This window comes from Meleagris gallopavo, chromosome 5 (genome assembly GCF_905368555.1).
Source record: "Meleagris gallopavo chromosome 5, MGAL_WU_HG_1.1, whole genome shotgun sequence".
NCBI lineage: Eukaryota > Metazoa > Chordata > Aves > Galliformes > Phasianidae > Meleagris > Meleagris gallopavo.
Window position 1 is genome coordinate 17,132,072 of NC_139408.1, and position 16,793 is coordinate 17,148,864.

At 43.6% G+C, this 16,793-nt stretch overlaps 1 protein-coding gene and 1 long non-coding RNA gene across 3 annotated transcripts in view; one reads left to right on the forward strand and one right to left on the reverse strand.

The window, feature by feature from the left end:
• Positions 1–8,460, forward strand: part of LOC146544265 (uncharacterized) — a 29,377-nt gene extending 20,917 nt beyond the window's left edge. Inside the window, exons 2-4 of one of the 2 annotated variants that reach the window (XR_014883468.1) lie at positions 2,895–2,968; positions 3,581–3,664; positions 5,523–8,460. This is a non-coding gene — a long non-coding RNA (uncharacterized LOC146544265). The remainder of the gene's footprint in view (positions 1–2,894; positions 2,969–3,580; positions 3,665–5,522) is intronic. The other variant, XR_014883467.1, reaches the window with a different exon arrangement.
• Positions 4,842–10,001, reverse strand: FGF3 (fibroblast growth factor 3). The gene is made up of 3 exons (XM_010711287.4): positions 9,776–10,001; positions 8,166–8,269; positions 4,842–5,252 (listed from the first exon to the last, which is right to left on the reverse strand). The coding sequence occupies exons 1-3, from the start codon at positions 9,999–10,001 to the stop codon at positions 4,920–4,922; spliced, it is 663 nt and encodes a 220-aa protein (XP_010709589.2). The 3' UTR covers positions 4,842–4,919.
• Between the last annotated feature and the right edge of the window lie 6,792 nt (positions 10,002–16,793).

Consider the following 16,793-nt stretch of genomic DNA (forward strand, 5'->3'; position numbering starts at 1 on the left):
TACATTGTAAACAACTCTCTTCCAGTACTCTGAGTTTTCGAGGCCAAAGAAATTATTTCTCACTTTTAATGCAATTGATTATATATTTTTTTTCAGAGGAAAACAACAAATAAATATGCAGTACATATACATACATACCTGAAGAATCTTCTGGTTTATATAAAATTAAAAGTTATCCCTAAGAGTCGAAGCTTTCATTGTCATCATTAACAGCTTTATTTTCTGAGGTTATCATCTGAGACTTCAGTGCTTAGCAGGGTGCATATGGGAAAGGTTTAGCTAGAACTCAAGGTTTTTCAATGCCACTAATTTGTGATGTCTCACATTGCCCTGCTTGGTTACAATTTTAAATATGTTCACTTGATTGCTTCTCTAAACTCATATTTAATGATGAAGCTGTGAATCAAGTGTTTGATGACTAATATCAGTGGCATCTATACTAGCTTTGCCTTCTAGATTATTTTCAGCCTGAACTGTTCTAGATGGGAATAATCCTTCTGAAAGCTGAAGAAATAACTATATCCTTAATCCATACAATTACAAGAAAAAGTTCAGCCTTGCCAACTGATTGGTTGAACTAATATACCCAGGTCCATGCAACCACCCAAAACAAAGGCATGTGTGGTCAAAAGGATTTATTTGCTTGTTGTGAAGAGGATTGTACAACTGTGAAGAAAAACAGAAAACAAAGAGGAACCATAAGGGAAGAAAGCAGGAAATCAGAGAACTCACAAAAATGTGTGAAGCAAAGACCTGAACTAGAGTTCTTTGAGCAAGGCACTGTCATTAAAAGTCCGAGCAATAAAGTCCACCACAGCTTGTGGTGACTGAGGAAAACAAAGTTGATGTGTTCCTTGCAAATAAATAATATTACCTTGAGAAACATCACTAGTCTCTTCTAAGTATGCAATGCCCGTGGTACAAGTGTAGAGTAATTTCTGAGTAAAAATGGAGTGCTATTTGTGGTGAAGAAAAGTTGTGATGGTAGCAGGGTTTGTAGAAAAGATTGTCAGCTATAGCAAGTAGTGAAACAAAGAATGTCAGAATGATAGAGGAATGACTCTCAATTAGAGGGAAAATCCATGTTAAGAGAGGGGAGAAAAATGTGTGAATGAGTTGGGAAATGTATAGTTATTCAACATGAGGTAGTAATTTACATTTTGTAGAAAAAACTGCTGTGTTTTATGAACCGACAGCCACATAAATACTAATATCATAACCAAAGACCAGACAATTTGGATGAAGTTTTGAGCAGTTTGACTGTTGTGATGGGCTAAAGAAAGGATTAAATGAACAAAAAAAGTTTTAGACATAAATGGAAAGCCATGGATCAGACTCCATGTCATCTGTTTGAGAGGGTGACTGCATCAGACAGGGTACTCAAACGCTTTTTGTCCCTATTAGCTACCTGAACAACTCCAGTGAGGAGTCGCCATGTTGTCTTAGCTCATTCACCTCAGCTGGTGAAACTCTGAATTCAGTCAACTTTACTGCAGAACTTGTCATTAATTACAGCAGCACACAGGAGAATGAAGCATGTGTATGGAAACTCTGTTAAGGTCCTGGTCCAAAGAAATAAAACATGATACATCACACAACCAAGATAATTATTGTGAATAGAATTTCAGCTTGTCTGTGTTTGGGAACTGTGGAATTCAAGGCTGGTAAAAGAATATTAAGTAATGAATGTCTGTAGTGAAAAGTATTTCAACAGGAGCAATAATATTTCTCAGAAGATAAAAAAAAAAAGTTACATCCCATAGCCATCCCCTTTGAATTGCTACATGGAGATTGAGCAAAGAAAAATTCTAGGAATGTCTAAGAAAAAAAAAAAAGCTTTAAATTGATGTGAAAATCATCACTTACTCTCAGTATTAAAATACCATTGGGTCTCACTAGTTAATTATTTTCCTTTTGTCCATCCTCTCCTTTTTTTCAGTGCCAGTGTTTTAGAATTTGTTGGGTTGAAAACTGAAACTGGGATATAGATGTAATTTGTATGTTAAAGTAAACTTCATTGCAGTTTCCTTTGGAAGGTGCTCAGAATAATCCTCCTACAACAAGTGTGTGATGAAGACAGGAGTAAGGAATTCCTATATCACCTATAGCAATTTTTTCCTGTAGTGTTACAGCAGGTAGTTTGAGCATCTATAAAAGAGAGGTAGAAGGGGAAAAAAAAAAGATGAAAAAAAATTTGGTAAAAATAGAGACAGAAAAGCAAAAGAAATGGTCAACACATCACATCCCCTCAAGAAAAGCAAGGAATGAAGACTACATGCTGGTACAAAAGGGACTTGGATCTGGTATCAAGATGCTGTCTTTGCATCTTGGGATAATAATTTGTTGTTTCTCTTTAGGCAGTCAGGCTTGTATCAAAAAATACCCAATCAGGTACATTGTTTTTTGCAAGGGAGAAAGCTGAGAATGGATCTGGTTGTTCTTGCAGATTGGGAAGGAGCGGGTCTAAAAGTGTCCAAAAACAAAAATAGCCTCCTTGAACATCAGAAATCAGACGTGAGGAAAAAAGTTTTTGATCTTCAGCCATAGGTTATCTTTCCCTCTGCAATTTGCAATTACTAACACTTTTCTATACATAGGTTTTGTGTTTCAGAGCTGTCAGGTCTGTCTATGTCCCTACCTCTTTTCTGCCTATTTGGGTTGTTCATCTCTTCCAGTAACCTGAAGGGAAATGCTGAGCTGACACTGGGTAGCACAGAGCACCCCTGTCAAATAGGGTACGAAATCTAACTTTCTTCACTGATTGAACCAACTCTCAAAGGACACTGTGAATCCTGCTATAGTTTGGAGCTTGTGTGGTTCATGGGAGAGTAAGCAAAACAGAAGATCTGAATTCTTTTGTGCCTTTTTCATCCTGTTTTTGTTTCTTTGCACAGATTTTCTGGTGGACATCGTGGTGCTTGATGACTTCTGTGCAGATCCCATCACCATTTTCAGTTATTTTGCAAGGGTAAGAAAATTTGGGAACGTGTTTCACCATTGCCTTTTTGCTAAGATCTATTCTGTGTGCAGCATATTATGTTATTTAATGTATATTATTTTAGCATCTTTTTGGTGTGTTTTAGGTAGGCGGATATAAAAGAATTTTTACTTTCTTATTCAGACACAGTTTTTTTCATTGCAGGAATATTATGAAAAGGTACGAAGGTGGAAGTAAAACAGAATATAGTTGTTGATATAAAGACACCTTTAGGTTTTAATCCTTAGGAATGTAGGCAGTTCTATATCTATGCTTACTAGGCGTTGTAAGCTCATCTTACAGGCTCATTTTAAAACTCTCCTTCACAAAATTCTTCCCTTAGTTATTGAAGATTCCACGAACTGGTTTTAAATATCTTACAGTTACTTAGTAAATAGCCCATAAGAAGACCTCCATGGTAACATGTCTTCATGTGGGATTTGCATCTCTCTGTTTCCATTTAATGTCATATTTAGCTTACAAATCTTTTGTGCGATTCAGATTGAATGCTTATTTCATCTTATTTCCCAACTGTGCTGTGTCAGGGACGAATTCTAGGATGTGAAGAGCACAAGGGCGGATCTCACCACGATTATTTTACAGAATTGTAGGGGTTGGAAGGGACCTCTAGAGATCATCGAGACCAACCCCCCTGCCAAAGAAGGTTCCCTACACCAGGTCGCACAGGTAGGCGTCCAGGCGAGACTTGAATATCTCCAGAGAAGGAGACTCCACAACCTCCCTGGGCAGCCTGTTCCAGTGCTCCGTCGCATTTAAATCTTCCCATTATTCTGTTATTTCTGGGATGTGAAAAGAAAATTTTGAAGCTTAACCCTTTGCTCAAAATTAACTTTGTGTTGTGGAATCTCCTGTAAAAGTTATGAATCCCTCATTAATCCCTATCTAGACTTGCAGTTTTCCATATAGGACTACATCATGAAAATAACAGTTGTTTAAAAAGAATGGAAAAGCAAAACACAGCAGCTATAGATTTGAGTGTCCAATATGACTGTTTTTGTTTTTTTCTGCAAATTGTTAAAACATATTTAACTTTGAACTGGAACTTATTGCAGAAATCTTAGCTAAAGAAGAGTATTTGGTAAAGACTGTCATACCCAGTGCTGAATTTTTCCATGTCGTGTATTCGGTCAATACCACAAACTCAGCTCTTTGATTGTACTCAAGTACTGTTTTAGGAGAGGACTTATCCTATTTAATGATAAACAGATATATATTGCTAAAGCCAATGCAAATGCCACTTTATCAACATTCATTTGAATGATGAGATCAAACTTTTTTTTTTTTTTTTAATTAAATAAATTCAAAAATAGCCTCGTAACATGTAGGTCTGTTGGTATGTTTAGAGTAGCTTACAACTTCAGGTTTCCTGAATGGTCATGGAAAAAGTTTAAGTGATACTGATCGATCACATAATAAAAATAAATATATGTTAGTTACAAAATAAACAAGTTTTTTGATCCCTGTATACCATAAAAATAGTAGTGTAGCCTTTTATGAGCAACTGCTAAAACAGTCTTGAAGGTGCTATGTTTTCTTCATAGACACAGAATTGGTATGTGTGCAGCGTTCTTATGATCTGCGAGGATAGGTCAATTAGATAGAACTCTATGGCAAGTTAGAATGAAAATACTAGTAATTAAAATTACTTTTTTTAAGAAAAGAAAAATGTGAAAACTGTTGACATAATTATTACATCAAACTAAATTACATTGTAATGTGCCTTATCTCATCTCACATCTCTCTTACGACAGATAATAATTCTAAAATATCTATAAGTAAGCAATGCATGTTGGATTATATTACACATTGTATAAAAATGCCTGTGTTAATGCCTGCCATACAGTCACCGTTGTTAGTTTCCTTTAGTAGTATTTTGAAGTCTTGCTCACTTCCAGTTCCAACACAAGCTCTCCCTGCTCCATCAGCGTCCTCTCCTTCTCCGTTGGTTCTTACTGGGAGGCTTCAGGATGCTCTCTCGGTATCTCACATTTGTGTGGAACAGTCGGACCATTTCATGGTCTTTGCTATCCAATACTCTGGGCAGAAAGAGGGAGGATTTCTGTGTCCTACGTGTTTTAAAGCCTCTCCTGGGTCGTCCTTTCCCATTGACTGAGACGTACCAGAGTCTCTCCGCACTGGCTTTGCGCTTGGTGCTGGCTCCGCTGGGTACAGTCCGGTAAAGACGAGATGCATAGGTGTTATAGCCCAGTTCATGAATCCTCTCCACAAACTCACATTCTGTGTTATAGTTCTCCTGGAAAACAAACATGAAAATGATTAAGAAAGACTATTCAGGTAGTAGCTCTCTTACCTCTACCAGATTGAACTAAAGTCAAATGCACGATTCTAATCGGTTATAGGCAAAGGGTAGAGCCACATTTGACATGAAATAGCCTGTAATTTAATGTAAAGCATGGCTCTTTAATTGGTATATAATTAGCTAGATATATACCCACAGTCTGATAATCCAATTTATTGCAATGCTCTGAGCTGTAAACATGTTTATGAAACCTCTTTATTTCAGCATCACAAAATGGAAGTCCTCTGCCCACCTGTGTAGCTCTGAATTGCTAGGCTGCTCCATTATCACAAGCTATAATGAGGAGTACTTGTCCATCCTGACTGCTCACATTTCACAGGATCCGTCAAAACTCTCCAACTTTCTCCAACCAGCTGAGAATACGAGGAAAGCAGTGCAAGAGCCTGGCATGAGGAACGCCTTCCCCCTTTGTGGGAGCAGTTGGAGCAGTGCAGATAAAGGACCTCCCACACTGTACATCTTCATTTTCTTAACTACAGAACCGCCTCTGCTGCATCTGTGTGATGAAGACCTCAGCATCTTAACATGTGTAAGGCATAGAGGAACTGCTGTCACGGTCTCTGTGAAGGTTTTCCTTTAGAAATGCCCCTCTGGAGGATGTGCAGAGGACACAGATGGCTGGACTGGACCATAAAAGCCATAGGCTCCATTAGCAGTATGTCTTTAATGCTGTTCGCTCCCCAGAAATTCTGATAGGCATTTAACATGATTTTAAAAGACTCCACATGTCTCAGTTTCACAGCTGTAAAACGGAAGTGCCCTTCCTTGTGAGGACAAGGTTTTCATATGCTGTGGTGCTGGAGCCCATGCAACTGCCATATGTAGGTGGATTCCTGTTGCTATCTCCCTCAGATCTGTCTGTAGAGGGTTTATCACAGAGGATAAACCTTGAGGATTATCACAATCTGCTACAGGACATAAAGGAGTCCTGCAGATTCAACAAGCTCAATTTATTGACACGGGGAAGTTTGTGAACCAAGGGATAACTGAGTTATTCCAGTTCCTTTCTGTAGAGGCTCCCTGTCTCATTATCCCCAGAGAAGTCAGTCTTATTTCAAAAAGAGCACTTGTGCAGGCTCTGGGCACGATAACACACGTGAAATAGTTGGTCAGCTTTTCTAGGTGAGCAAACCTAAGACCCTTCTCCAGAGCTTAGCCTTCTCCCTTTGCTTTTGCTGTGACAAAAGCACAAATGGAAGAACCATTTCCTGAACTGTTCCTCCAGCTTTGAAAAAGACTGTATTATCTTTTTGGGTTGTATAGGAACTTTCCACAGCTGATGTTCTTTGGGATACACTGGCTAAACTTCAGGATGATGTTATTTTTCTCAGGCTGCAGAGAGAAGTCCTAGAAAAAAAAAATTTCTGGCTTTTCTCTGCTATCTGAGTGGGTTTGTTTGTTCAGAATTTGTTCACTCTGATTTTAATTCAGTTCAATTAACCTGGAGGAATACCTATTTTGAACAAGAAAGAGATAAAGATAAAAAAAGAACTTGAGAATTCATCCTTTCCTTTCATATCTTTGGGGCTGACTCTGCCTGACAGAGGAGATCCATTGAAAAATATGCCCATATTTAATGAGAATATTAGCTGGAGGCATAGCAGCTGTCAGACTTAGCTCTGTCACAGCAGATCCAATATGCCCTGATTCTACTTCAGATGCACTTTCCTTTGCCAAAATTGTTTGTTGCCTGGTTCTCTGGACCAGCAAAGAACCATCATATTTAAACAGAGCCCCTTTAGTGTCACATGGGGCAATTGCAGAATCTGGATGACTCTCTTGGAAAGGCAGAGTAAAAGACATAAGAACAGGAGGTGATCAAGTTGATTGTGTTAAGTAGGTTGCATTCACAAGGAAAACGTCTCGTGTGTCTTGAGGATGTGTTATGCTGTTCAAATCAACAGAATTACGTAGAATGACTATTTGGAGGAAGGAAATCTCACAGAGCTGTGTTGCACCCTCTTCAAATCTGCTTTTCTACCGCAGGGTTCCTGGAGAAACTGCACAGTGCGTATGTTACACAGTTGCAGATCACAAGATTGCTGGGGGTGTAATCAAAGATGCTGGAAGAAATTCAAGTAGATAGATAATGTGCATAGTGTACACAGTGGCTAAGACACCTTCATGTGTCCCTGAGTGTAAAGAAGTCTGAGCAGGAGTATTTTATTCACTGAGTGGAAACACTGGCTGGGTTGAAAAGGCAAGACTCCTGTTAATGGCAGCAGAGCTCAGATATTGCTTCAGAGGTCAGCACAGATGTCAAAGGAGTGCGATAAGGTGTTTATTTTCACCTTTATCTTCTTACAACTTCCAACACTCCCTTCCCTTGCTATAGCTCTGGTTTTTAGCCCGTTAATTCTTTCACTGCCCAACTGCTCTGTGTGGAGGAACTCTCAAGAGTAGGTTGGTTTCCTGTAGCAGAGATGCTCAATTGCTTCTGGATATACTTAATCTGACATTTATATCCCCGGCCAGCAGCAAAGGCAGATGTTGAATACAAATACGACAGCATTTAGGATAGAGATACACATCCTGCACTGCAAGGCTGCCCCCAGAATGTTTATCAGTGTATCCATTGCCCAAGAAATTTGGCCACATGGAATACTTTTGCTGAATACACTCTTTTGCCTTTGGCTGTAAATGCAGTTAAAAAGTAAGAGTGCAGCTTCTTTCTGCTTCTTAAAAGTGTACTGCTCAATTACTGGTAATGATTCTAGAGAGAAAACTGTTAAGACATTAAATCTTATCTCTATAAACATTCATTTGTAAGAAATCAGTGTTCCCCACTGAACCTGCTCTCGTCAAAGGAAATGGCAGACGTATGCCAAAGCTTTAACCAAAACTTACTGATGCATAAAGCCTGCCCCTTTTGTTCATGGCCAGGTATCTGCCAGAGAACAAGCCCTTGATAGCGACGATCCCGACATCAACAGCAGTTATTTCAAGGATGCCTAGAAACAAAAACAGATGAGACATGTTGTTTCTCCCCATCACATGCAATTTGTTGAGATACTTTTGAATGGCTACTTAACTGTGCAGTATGATTTCATAGCTATTGCTAGCCCACCTCAAAACCATACTGTGACCATACTGCAGTATGCAAAACAATACTCTTATCTGAAGCAATGTAAAACAACAAGGATGTGGGGAGGCAAGCTTGACAATAAACATTCAGATGTCTGATTGAGATTGAACTCTTTCAAAAATGAAAAAGATCTGACACTGAACTAGAGGTTCACTTAATCCTATATGTATATAGAAAAGTTTAAATCCTCTTTAATGCTTAGGAACACAAGAGCTCTTGACTTATTGAAACCCGTCACAAAGCTTTCCATTTCAGGACAAAGCCCTTGCTGGGGTCTCCAGAGGGTAAAACAGCATTTTAGAGCCACATATATAATCATGAAAGGAACTTGTCCTTTAGGAGGTCGATGTAGCCCTCCAGATAAGGACAATATGACTGACTGTGCCATGTTAAATGGGAGGAAATGTCAATGATGGGGTCTCAAATACTGGAAGGATATCATAGGTGAGGGTGACACACAATCTGCCAAGATGTCTATGCCCAGCCAAATCTGTCACGATGCTGAAGGAGGCACGAATGTCTCAGGGGATGCTGTCCTGCCTGCACAGCATTCTCTTGTTCCAACCGCTCTTAGTTTGCCTGCTGTGGTCCAACAGCTTGGTGCTGCCTCTGAGATTTTGGAGGTGAGAGACGGTCCTGACACCCAAACACATTGCTGCCTGTTGGCAATGACAGAGCAGAGCTAGGGCCCCATCCCATCTGCAGAGCTGCATCTTGGCCCAACCACGTCTGTGAGAGCTATGGTGGTTTCGGTACAGCTGTTTTGAATCAGCCACCGGTTCGCCGCTGAAGGATGTCTCCTCCGGGCTTTGATAGCGAGGGGGTTTTCCTCTAGGAAATCGTGGTTTTCCTTTATGGACTTCAGACAGATCCCCGAGGTCCCCCTATCTGTGTGTGCCATCACCAGCCGGGATTTACACTTCCTGGGGCTGCGGGCCGGGCTGTGCCCACGGGCGACTGCGGGGGTTCCCGGAGGCAGCGGCGGGCCCCCTCTCCACCCTCGCCCAAGCCCCCGCTCCGACATATCCCGTTTCATCTCAGCCGTCGCCGGCACTTAACGGAGGGGGCAGATGTGCTTCGGCCCGAGGGACGCAAACCGGGGAGGGCCGAGGGCTGCACGCAGCCCGGTGGGGCGAGGGCAGCTCCTCGGGTCCCAGCCCTCCGAGGGCAGGAGGGTACCGCGGGGCCCCCGGTGAGGCGGCGGCGCCGGGCAGGGGAGGAGCAGCGGGAGAGCTCCGTCCCGTCCCGCTCCGTCCCCGGCATCGCCCGCATCCTCGCAGCGAAGGACGCAATTGGTCCGAGCGAGGGACCCCCTCCCCGCGCAGCCCAGTCCGGGGGGAGCGGGACGAGGAAAGGTGCGCCCGGTACTTACTAAAGACGCTGTTTTTCTCCAAGGTGCCGTTGATCTTGCCGCCGGGGTGGATCTGCAGGTGGTACTTGGTGGCACAGTAGAGCTTCCTGCGGCGGGGCGCTCCCCCGAGGTGCTCGTAGACGCCGCCGCGCCCCCCCGCATCCCGCGGGGCCCTCGGGGAGGCTGTAGCGGCCGGGACGCGCGGCTCGGGCAGCAGGGCGAGCAGCAGGAGCCAGATCACGAGCATCGTGGCATGGTGGCCGCCGCTCTCAGCCCGCGGGGGAGTGAAGGCTCGGGGCGAGCGGCACCGGGGCTCCCATTAACGGCGTCCGGCTAGCGGCGCGGCGGGGCGGCACGGCGCGCACCGCGTCCAGAGGCGAAGCATGGGCAAGTTTTTATCATCGGCCCCGATCTAGCCCTTTTATCTGTCTCAGATTTACTTAAATCAATAGACATCGGCGAAGGCCGCCGAGGAGTCCCAGCTGTTTGCGTGAGATGGAGCAGCAGCGCTCAGCCTTCTCCTTGGGTTTCCAGCTAGACAGACGGCACGAGAAGCAGGAGGAGGGGGGAGAGAGAGCCCCGCTGAATTTCGGTAGGAGGCTGCGGGGAAATAGCTGACCGGCGGAGCATAGAAATAAAAGCGGCTGCCCGCAACAATAGCCCGATCTGCGACCAATTGATACGAAGCAGAGGAGGCAAAAGGTATCGCTCTCGTGTGAACTCCCAGAGTGCAGCGTGGATAAAATTACACAGCATCCCCGCTGCCCCCACGCACACCTCCCCCCCCGGCGCGGGGGCTGCCCGCGGCCGCCGCCTTACGCTCCGCGCAAAAGCCGCGCAGCCTCCGCCGCCCCCCGCGCAGCCCCGCGGCCGCCGGTGCCCTCAATGACCATCTCGGTTAGGCGGCTTTCGGAAACGCGGGAGCATGAGACAGCCGGGAGGAGAGCGTCTCCGTGGCTTTCACTCGAGGACTCCCCCACCTCGCTTTGGTGTTGAAAGCAAACAGCTATCCCTAAATCCACCAACTCCCAGTTACGAGTAACGCGCTATTTAGATAGGTCTTTCAAGATGCAGTCACTTCTAAATTAACTTCGACAAAGTGGGGCCCAGCCGGAAAGCAAATGTTGTTACATGGGCGCTCAATGCATTTGCAAGAGGCTGGGGCTAATCCTTTTTTCTAACTCCGGTGCCTCATTAGCTGTAGCAGCTCCGCACTCGCTACCGCGCAGCTTCACACCGCTGCCCACGCCTAGGAATAAATGGAGGGGAAAGCAAGAGGTCCAACATCTCCCTCCGTTGCGGCGGTCCTGCGTGCCGCTCAAAGGCGGCTCGTTAATTAGATTTGCATCTGAAATGGGCAGTGGGAGTTTTGGGGAAGTGTTTGGGCGATAATTAGTATTAATGTGCTCGGAGGGCACGCAAATACACCTTTGAAGTGAAGCACGACAGTATTCAACTGCCTGACCTTCACCGATATAATTTTTTCCCGCTGTCGGCGCACAAGAAGAGGTCTATAAAATATTTTAAAGGACATTCCTACGCAGAGCTAGAGGGTTTTCTTACACGTTAATAAAAGGAAGCTTTTACTAGCGGGAAAATAACCGAAGGGATGCGACCTTCCTCCCCGCTGTAAGCTGCGCTCAATATTTAGTAGTTCTCCAAGGCTAAAAGGCTTTTCATTACAGGGCCGTCTGAAATAAAAGGAAACACATAAAAACCCACAAGCTCCCCTTTCCACCGTTGCCACCCCTTCCTCCCTTTCTTCCCCACCCGTTCAGCCCCCGCCTCACGGGGAGAGTCGGATCTGGGAATGAGAAATGTTTGTACAATTAATTCTTTATTGCTGTTTTCTTTTCCCGCAGTACCGCTTCCAGGCACTAACGCGGTTCCAGTCTATTTAGGAAAAGTAAATAGAAATGAAAATACAGCTCTGTGGCCGTTTGAAAATAAGAACGCAGCCGCTCCGGCTCTCCTCCCACAGCCTGTGGGGGAGATGGCTGCCCCGGACCGGGTCCCTCCGCCTCCCCTTCCCCTCCACGGCCCTCGGGGACCCGCGGTCCCTGCCGGACCATAGGACGGGAGGAACCCCCGAGGAGATGCGCTCAGCGGCACTGCGCGTATCGACTCTCGGTCACGACAGCATCTCTCCAACCTGGAGGTGCGCAGATGACGTTGTATCATTTTGGATTTGCAGGGCGTTTTTCATCAGCTCTCTGAAAAAAAACAAGCCCACAAAATCCTCCTCCCACCGCAGTAATAAACCCAAAAGAGCAGTGGGTGGAAGGGTAACGCGTTAATGACTTCTGCTCAAATAGCTTCCATCTTGATCACATTTTCATAATTAGCACCATCATCTACAAATCTTTCCGCCCCGGGCTTCCCAAGCGGTGTGTGCCCTGCTTCTTAGTGAGGGGAGAGCTCGCAGGTCTGTCATTAATGAGTCCCTTTCAAATGAAATGAATACGACCTCCACCAAAATATCAAAGGGCTGCAGCTACCTCGTCTCACTCGGCACAACGCTGAATAGCCAGCAACCTGACGTCGTTCTCCTGTAGGCAGACATCTATACAATAAAACATAACCCTGCCCTTGTATATTTTAAATTGTCTGGTGACCATTTCGGAAAACAAAAAGGGTCCCTTTGATGTGGTCTGATTCTAGCAGAGGGTGGGACGTCAGATGTGGTCTACCGATTCTTTCTGGAAATATTTTTAATGATGCCCCAAAGCTCCTTGTAGCCCCGAAGTAATAATCAGAGAGCAGTTCGGGTCTGTGGAGGCGAGAGTAAGGTTTAGACCGTATGTAACTGCACTAGAATTACAGCCTATAACGATCTATTAATTCCTTTGAAACGTGTAATTTTAAATGGTGTCTATGGTTCCCTAAGCTTGATCTTGCTAGTGGGACATTTCTAGGCTTTCTTAGGGGAAAGCCACGAAGGCAGCGTTTCCCCCAGCAAGCCAGTGGGTAAAAGCGTGTGTATCTGACACAGATGTTTTTATTCTTATCGTGTGCTGTGATTCCAAAGCACACAAAGCACCGGTGTTCCTAGCTGGCTGTCCTCGTAGAGGAGTAGGTGTGCCCAAGAGCTGCGTGACAAATCAATGCGTATTGCTCTTCAGGTGTCCCAGAAATGTAAACACTGGAAATAAATGAACGCATTTGAAAAACCTCTCTTAAAAAAAAAAAAAAAAAAAAAAAAAAAAAAAAAAAAAAAAAGAGAAAAGGGGGCGAGAGAAAAACAATATTTATTTCTTCGTTTAGCCCAAATTCAGCTTGGAAGCAGCTGATGTGATTTCCACTCCTAAGCAGCTGCCCCGCGCCCAGCAGTAATTTACAGCAGCCGCTTCTCTAACGAGGAGGAAGTTGCAATTTGTAGAGCAATAAATACCGAGGCGATGGGAGGAGTCCCCAGAAGAAAACTCGTCCTCCTTCTCCGATTAAAACTCCACCTTGATATCACCGCGGACCATGGGAAGGTCTGAAGGAAAACGACGGTCCCGGTGAGGATAAGGTGTTTGTTTGTGGCTGAGCCGCGTTCTCTCCTGAGCAGGGCTTTTCTGCTCGCTGCAGTTTGCTCACACCTGCTGCTGGCATCGGGTGGAGGTTCTAAAATTCAATTAATTTCACTCAGCTCTATCTTCTTTGCTTCGTGGTCTCCTAGTGGGGTTGTTCTGCACCCTGTGAACAATATAATCTCGTTTAAATGACTTTCCAGACCACACAGATCACATTACCCGCTTCTATGTGTGAAGGCAATATTGTTTATTGGATTGTATGCTCTGAACTCCTGAAAAGCAGGAGAGAGTGCAGGATTAAGACTTTGGACAGGAGCTTCATGATTTCTCAAGTTTAGGATGATTTCTTGGGCAGAGATAGCAAGATCTATGTAGTTTCCAATTAAAACTAATACAGAGAACTCTCTAAAAGAAACACTGCACGTGTGACAAGTATGTTATTGCTTGCCTCTATCCATTCATATGGATTTTTTTTTTTTCACGTTCATTATTATTATGCTTCTATGAGAAACTCAATCTGAGGTCTTCAGATTTAGGATGGTACTGTTCACTTTATGCTACCAATGTGAGCAATTGCTATAATGCACTTCAGGCAATAAATTCATTTTGAACAATTAAACCTGTGTATTTAAGTTAAAAACATGTGGCTTACTGCTGCAGTTGAGCTCTGCTAGCCCATCTGTTAGGCATATACATCTTAAATATTATTAATATTAAAAACTACTACCATTGTGTACGGTGTATAGTTTATTGAGATCAGTATACAAATGCTCACGTTCCTTACTCTAGCAAATTTTTGTTACAGTTGGCAAGAGTTTCCTTGGTAGAGGACTGAGGGATTAAGCCTTCACTCAAAGTCCATGAATTCACTAAGAGCCTTTTCTTTAACTCATGTGGATTTGGATCAGGCCCAATCTTATTACTAGAAAAATTATTTTGCCCTGTTCTCACGTAATCTCTTAATGGTTTATTGAATGAAAATATTCAAAACAACGAATGCAGAAACATTAAATTTAATTATCTGTCTTAGCTCTGTTGCTCATGCCTTCTCAATACAAGTAGAAAGGAAACAGTACAAGAAATGTAACGCTACTGAAATATGTGCCATGGTACAGCTTAGACAACTGTCATGTGGCTTGTAAAATTTGTGACAGGCTCTAACAGTATGGGGATATTCGGACCATACAGAACTGTAAACTGTAGCCGTGAAAATAACTAAAAGAAAGGATGTGGGGCTATCTGGAAGAGGAAAGAAGGAGTGAAACAAAACAAACAAACAAAAAAAAAACCAAAGAAATGTAATTTGATAATAACTTGAGGACCAGACCTATACATCTGCTTCACACCTTTGGTATCTCATTCATCACTTAATAGGACGAGCTCTTGGACAAACTTTGTTCTTTTTTTTTTTTTTTTTTTTTTTTTTTTTTGGTAACTCAGCATGTGTTTCTGAAAGCAGCTTCAAAGCACTGCTTTAGATTTACAGAGGAGTGTGGTGCAACTGAGAGAAGTATCTGGCCCATATCATGATGTAATTGTACTTAGTGCCTGAAGGGCCTGCTATTCAGATAAATCTCTTACTACTTTTAGAATCTATCCCCCTGTTATTTTCACAATCAGAGGCTTGTTATGATCTCACTCAGCCCTGCAGATCCTTCAGAAGTGGGTTACCTGAAGATAAAAGATCCCTCTTTCTCCAAGCTGTGGTTGGATCAACACTTTGTAAAGTCAGATGACAGGAGCAGAGGTCAGACCCAGGTCTGTTCATGGAGTTGCACTGGGGATGAAAATTGAAAAATGTTGCCTTACGGAAATGCCACGTGCATGAACATACGTTCCTGGAAGAGAAAATATAGTGCCAGGAATTAATTATGATTCAGAACTAAAGATTATTTAACACTGCTTTCAAACTTCCCTAGTTTTAGAGCAGGGGTTTCATCATGGGGCTGGAGTTTTCCCAGGAAATCCATCCATGGTCACAGGTTGTTTGAAGGTGTTCATGATGCAGAGCATCTTGATTATTTTCCACCTAGGTCAAGGGATCAGGAAGAGCACCAAGCCGGCAGAAGTATGGGCGAGGAAAAGTTATGCAAGTTATGTATTTATCAACAAAGAGAAGAGAACAAGCAAGTGCCAATTAAAATTAGTAAGTCAGATGAATTTTAGCGGAATAACTTCTTTTGCCTCAAGGAAAGAGCCATAACTAACTCCTGAGAGAGCCAGGTACAGGTGCAAATAACTGAGTGTCTTTCTAGAGCCGATGTTGGTGCTATCCCTCTGATCGCAGGGTGTCAGGTGCAGGTGGCAGCGTCTTTGTCCCACCTGTGCTTGGTAGATAGGAAGCATGTGGAATGCAGAGGACACCCAGCATTATCATGAGGAGCCTCAGGCTGCTCGTGGTGAGATAAGCATTATTTTGCTGCCCTCCTGTCTCTGCTGTGGTTTCAGTAGGTGTGTAGTCAGGCAATAAGTGGGACCAGGCCTTAGAGCCAAGTGGAGCCAGCAGCAAGGCGGCCTCCATTCGTGGCTGCTTGAATCAGAATTGCAGCGGTTGGAAGGGACCTCAAGAGGTCATGGAGTGCAGGCCCCCTCCCCAGGTCTCTCAAGCTGGATCTGGAACTTGCTAGAGGAAGTTATCTGCTGATGGAAACATACATGTCCATTCTTTGTTTTTCTTTTCCTATTTTGTGGAAATGGAAGTCCTGCTGCTGAAATCTAGCAGTACAAACAAGGAGGAGTTTATCTCTTTTCACTTCTATGTCCCTCTCTCTTCCTTTGGTAAACTTACTATTTTTTTTATTTTGTTTTTTATCCAGCCACTTTGGCATCGATATATCAAGGTAGAGCTTGCAGTATTTCCTGGGAAGCAGCAAGAGCTCCCATCCGAGCTCTCTTTTTCCATGGCATTCAGCACTGCTCCCTGAGGTGCTTGGTTGTGTGGTCATCAAACCCCCTCTCTGGCTTTTTCTGCAGCCCCAGCAGCCAGGTCTGCCTCAGCTCCCCTTCAGCTCCTGCTGTGCTGAGAGGCAGAGGGCTTAGGACTAATTTTTATGGGAAGCCTGAAGGGAAATTCAGTTATCAATGGAGAAAAACAGCAGTCTTTTCCTTCTTCAGAGAAACTGATTATTACTGTAGACTTCTCAATTAGTTAGATTATTAATTAAATGATTACCACGTTCTAGACATCTTATAGTTAAGACAGCACATCTAAGAATGTATCAGGCAGATCAAGACTACTTGACTCTTCGGTTTCAACCCAGTTTGACAAGTGGGTGAGGCAGTCAGAGCTGCTGGGCCTAAAGGTACATTCTTCACCTGTAACATAAAGAGGGAGGATTAATAATTCAGTACTACATTACCTTAGTGTGCTCTCTAATCTGAGACAGGCTTCTGATACTTCTTTTGTCTTCAGAAAAATCTTGTAGAAAGGATGACCCAAATTATCAAGGTATTAACCAAGATAAATAAAAGATATTCGTCAAGCGTCTTAGAAGGAAGCTGTGCGTGTAATTCATGATTGG

What these genes read in the sequence shown, in the direction of transcription:
- FGF3 (XM_010711287.4), bottom strand. Translation starts at nt 10,001, where the DNA reads ATGCTCGTGATCTGGCTCCTGCTGCTCGCCCTGCTGCCCGAGCCGCGC. An exon ending in GGAGAAAAACAGCGTCTTTA is followed by an intron (nt 8,270 to 9,775) that starts GTAAGTACCGGG and finishes TTTTGTTTCTAG; the next exon opens with GCATCCTTGAAATAACTGCT. An exon ending in GGGGCAGGCTTTATGCATCA is followed by an intron (nt 5,253 to 8,165) that starts GTAAGTTTTGGT and finishes TTTGTTTTCCAG; the next exon opens with GAGAACTATAACACAGAATG.